The sequence below is a fragment of the Durio zibethinus genome, chromosome 5 (assembly GCF_047325235.1).
Source record: "Durio zibethinus cultivar Kanyao isolate XHJ-2024 chromosome 5, ASM4732523v1, whole genome shotgun sequence".
NCBI classification, from domain to species: domain Eukaryota; kingdom Viridiplantae; phylum Streptophyta; class Magnoliopsida; order Malvales; family Malvaceae; genus Durio; species Durio zibethinus.
This window is the reverse complement of record NC_143166.1, coordinates 9,436,208-9,440,787: the sequence shown is the minus strand read 5'-3', so window position 1 is coordinate 9,440,787 and position 4,580 is coordinate 9,436,208. Positions and strand designations below refer to the sequence as shown.

At 33.4% G+C, this 4,580-nt stretch overlaps 1 protein-coding gene across 1 annotated transcript; it reads left to right on the top strand.

The window, feature by feature from the left end:
* Nucleotides 1–2,570: 2,570 nt before the first annotated feature.
* LOC111282412 (LOB domain-containing protein 42-like) lies at nt 2,571–3,663 on the top strand. Its single transcript, XM_022870482.2, has 2 exons — nt 2,571–2,806; nt 2,912–3,663. The coding sequence occupies exons 1-2, from the start codon at nt 2,617–2,619 to the stop codon at nt 3,430–3,432; spliced, it is 711 nt and encodes a 236-aa protein (XP_022726217.1). The 5' UTR covers nt 2,571–2,616; the 3' UTR covers nt 3,433–3,663.
* Nucleotides 3,664–4,580: the final 917 nt, after the last annotated feature.

The window sequence follows — 4,580 nt, the reverse complement described above, 5'->3', positions numbered from 1 at the left end:
AAATGTTGAAAAACTAGCAAAAGGGATTGATCCCTACAAAAAAGGATCGATTAGGTAAGGCATAAGATTGATCCCCTATTAAAACTAATCGATCTCCTATGCCTACAAAAGCTTCAACGGCTAGTTTTTCAAGCTTCAACTAGTTTTTTCAACTCCAAACGATCCTTAACTATTAGTTCTTCAATTCTTCTACATATTGGGCATTCCAACACATTAAGAAGCAATTAGAATTAAGAGAGCAAGCACCAACAAGCTATACATTTATATCTCTCAAAGAAATTAAAAGTTTTAGAGCTTTAAAGTCTATATCTTTGTATTTATTGTATCCAAATCATATTTGTTGTCCATTCATTATTTCTTTAAACTTAGTGAACACCTAATCTTAGAAAGGTTATTCTTTTCATCTCTCTCCATTAATTTTTCTTTTAGATTTCCACTATCAAGTGGAGTTTTTTCAATTTTCTTTCAAATTTCTCAATAATCAAGAAAACCTTATTTCTTGATTCCGTGGATGGAATATGAGCTAGTTTCGATTCCAAAACTTGAGATTTGCTTGCTTAAAGCACTTTCTCTGCTTGTGAATGAATATGATGAAAGACACAAATTTATGACTTTTTGACTTCTATTTTATTGGGAACCAAATAGGAAAGTAAATTTTAGATTTGATCTAATGGAGAATTAGGTGTTGGTTTCTAAAATGTTCCATGTATTCAAGTCCTTCTCCCAACTCAGAGAAAAGCGTCATCGCCAATTGAAAAGTTCTAACTTTAAAATCAAATTAGTATATTAAGGGTAATTTTGATCAACAAAAAATATCATCTTATCCTGACCTTAATCTTATACACAACAAATATGATAAATAATAAATAATATTCTATTTTATTCTTAATATTTGCATATATCAAATATAATATAAGATGATATAATTTAATTTAATTTTATCTATAATCTTATATTATTTTATCTTATTATAATTTTATATATCAAATATAATCTAAAACTACTAAATTTAAAATTAATAATTTAATTCAAATAAATTTTAATTTTAATTTTAATTCAAAAACAAAAAATATAAAAATTACACTAATATAAATAGATTCATCCTCTCATATATATTTATTTACATCAATGAAACCATCAAGAGTCCATTTTTGTATCCTTTTTATCTTGTTTTGTGAGCCTTAGTGCTGTGGGGCACCTAACCTTTTTGAGGGATAATATCATTTAATTATCAATTATTCTTCTACAGCTCATACACTCCCAAAATTTCAAGGTTTTTAAAAGATCAATTTATGAAAAATATCTATAAATGAATAGTATATATTGCCTTTTGTTTTGGTGTGACTGTGTATTATTTTTGAGAGTATCCAAAACTCAAACGGAACTCAAGATAAAATCCAAATAGAAGTCAGGTAATTTGTAAGTTAAAACCACAGGCAGGCTCCCTTTGGGCGCCCACAGTCTAGAACATATTAGTAGACATGAGGCAATTTTTTGTTAAGGAAATTACGAAAATATATAGAAAGTAAAAGAAATATGATCTGCTTATAAATATTTGTTTATATCTATTAAAATGTTATTATTTTAGAAAATCTGATTTTACCACGTGCCTATAAAATTATTATTTATAAAAAAGAATTATTTTTTTATTAATTTTTAGCCAAAGAAACATAAATTTATTTGTTATTCCAAAAAAAGAAATAATATTTTTCTTTGAAAAATAAATGTTTTAGTTCACTTGTTTGTACGGACTCCTGAAAAACTGGAGGTATATATTTTAACAGTTGAGCTCGCAAAAAGATGCGGCGAGACGCACGCAGTTCTAAGATAAAGGAGCGTACATTGCACGTGCATCTGTTGTGCCGGTTTTTCTGCCTCACACCTCACTTTGCTTGCATGGCTTCCACCTTTCATATGCTGTCTTTCCTTTTCTGACATGCAGGACTTTTTTATCCCCTAAAATTACATCATTACCCCTATACCTCTCTTTGTTATGAAAATTAGTCTTCTAGCACTTTTTGTTGTTTTGAAGTTTCGATTGTCTTTTTTCTTTTTAATTACCGTTTTAAAAAATTAATATGTTGGAACTATTATTATTACTGGATAAAGAAAACCAAAAGAAAAAATTTTGTCATAACAATAAAATGACAAGAAATAATTAGCAATAGAACTCTAAATCAAAGGCAACAACTATAAGGGTAATAATATAAAAGAGAAATTAAAAGACTTATTCCCAAGGCTCAATTTTTTTTTGGCTAATTATTTGTTTATTATAAATTATTAATATAAACTTTATAAGCATTATGTTATAATAAAAAATAAGATGCAGTTAAAATGGTAGGTTGGTTTTGTAATAAAATCGTGCATGTTGGGTTGTTTGAGAAACAAGGAACGCACCAAAACAATCAGGAATCCCATTTTCCAAAGAGGGCACTCCCCAACTTTACCAAAATAAGAAAAAGATGGGAAAGCAAAACATTCAGCCCTGGTTTTCAGGTAGTTTATTCCACCACTCCTTTGGAAACCACTGCGCTCCTACCCTTTATATAATCTGCTCTTCTCCTTTCCCATTTCGTACAATCTCTCCCTCAAAAATTAATCCCAAACAAAATTACCATGAGGATGAGCTGTAATGGCTGCAGGATCCTGCGTAAGGGCTGCAGCGAAAGTTGTATCATTAGACCTTGTCTTCAATGGATCAAGTCCCCTGATTCTCAAGCCAATGCTACTCTCTTCCTGGCCAAGTTCTATGGCCGTGCTGGCCTCCTCAATCTAATAGAAGCCGGCCCTGAAAACCTTCGCCCTGGTAATTAATCTGCGTTCCTACTGAAAAAAAAAAGTATTTTATTTTTCAGGTTAGTGTCGATGTTATTCATAGCTGAAATTTATAATTCCTCTTATTACATTGCAGCTATTTTTAGGTCACTTTTATATGAGGCTTGTGGGCGTGTCGTAAATCCAGTTTATGGGTCAGTTGGTATGCTCTGGTCCGGCAACTGGGCTGAGTGCCAAGCCGCCGTTGATGCAGTGCTCGAGGGCTCGCCGATAACCCAAACTTCTTATTCTGAATCACTTGCGCAGCAACCGATCTCCCATCTCAAAACCTATGACATCCGTCACGTCTCCAAGGACCCTAAGCCAGCTGACATTGGCAAAGTCAAGACACGCACTCGTTTCAAGCGATCGGCGACTAGGTCCAAGCGACAGGTTGGTTCGCCCAGTAATGACTCGTGGATGAGCCAATTCGCAAATGGTGACAGCAAAGAAGATGAGAGCATGTTCTCTGGGGAGACTGTGGAGGGTTCGCTGGTGAACCAGACCAAAAAGGTTCCTGCTTTCAAGTTTGCAAGCCAAATCAAGGAGAGTACTGATGTTGGGTTAGAACTGACTCTTGGATTGGCTCCTGCAGCGACGCAATTACCTCACATGTGAGATAGAAATCAATCCACCATAAATTGGTAGATGTAAACTGCATTTGGGTACAAGTTAATCCTCCTCTGTGCTTCATAGAAGCAAATTTGGCTATAAAGACATCAACCCTTTGTTAAGCTTGTTTCTTTTAGTTTGATGAAAAACAAATGTTCGTGGTTTTTTTTTTCCCTTTAAAACTAGGAAACAGATAAATCTACTTCATAGAATTTTTATTTTATAAACAATTGATCATCTGTGTATCAAATATCGGAACAAAAGAAAAACAAATGCATTACTTCTCTTTTTCGCCCATGAGTACTTGGAACATAATTGGGTTCAAGCTCTTTGGTGCTACAAACTAAAAGAAGGGTAATGAAGAATTCTTCAATGGAGTTTTCTAATTTGGTGAATAACTGAATATGGTTTGCTGGTGATGTAGTTGCCAAATATGGTCCGCTTAAATTTGTAGTTTTTAATTTCCAAGAAGGTGCTTGCTGCAGCAGCAAGTTGGCAGTAGCCAGTGGAGCCTTTGTGCATTGTGGTCACCACACCGCTCCAAGGCAGTGGGGTTATTCCACGTAGACTGTGCGTATAGAGTTTCAGACAACTGCTCTTCATGCAGCGGTTCTTGATGTTTGGGAGCTTCCAATTATCATTTCTTGCATGTGTTTGCTAAAAGCGAGTGATTAATAAGATCGGCTTAAAACCAGAAGGAACATCAATTAATGGAGAGGATGTTCATTATTCGAGAGGGTGATCTCCTGACTATTGGCTCTTGCGCTTAATTGTGATGTAGGCCAAGAATATAGGCGAGAAAGAGACCTCTCCATCAATCATAGAGGGGGAGCTCAAGGGATTTGAAGAAAAGTTAGTCCACTACTCAGCCTGCAAAATTAGAAGGAGGTTGACACGTAATTCTAGTGCCGTATCTTTAAAAGCTGACTAGTAATTGTTTAGGATTTGGAGGATATTGCGGTGCCGAAGTTGGAAATTGTTTGATTTTAACACGCAAGGATATTATAAATATTATTCAATGAATTACACAATAATATTATAAAAATTAATTTTAAAATTTTAAAAAATCATAAATAGTAAATATAATTAATTTAAAAAATATATAAATATAAATTCTTTAATAAGATTTAGTTAATGAATTTATGTTTAATGCA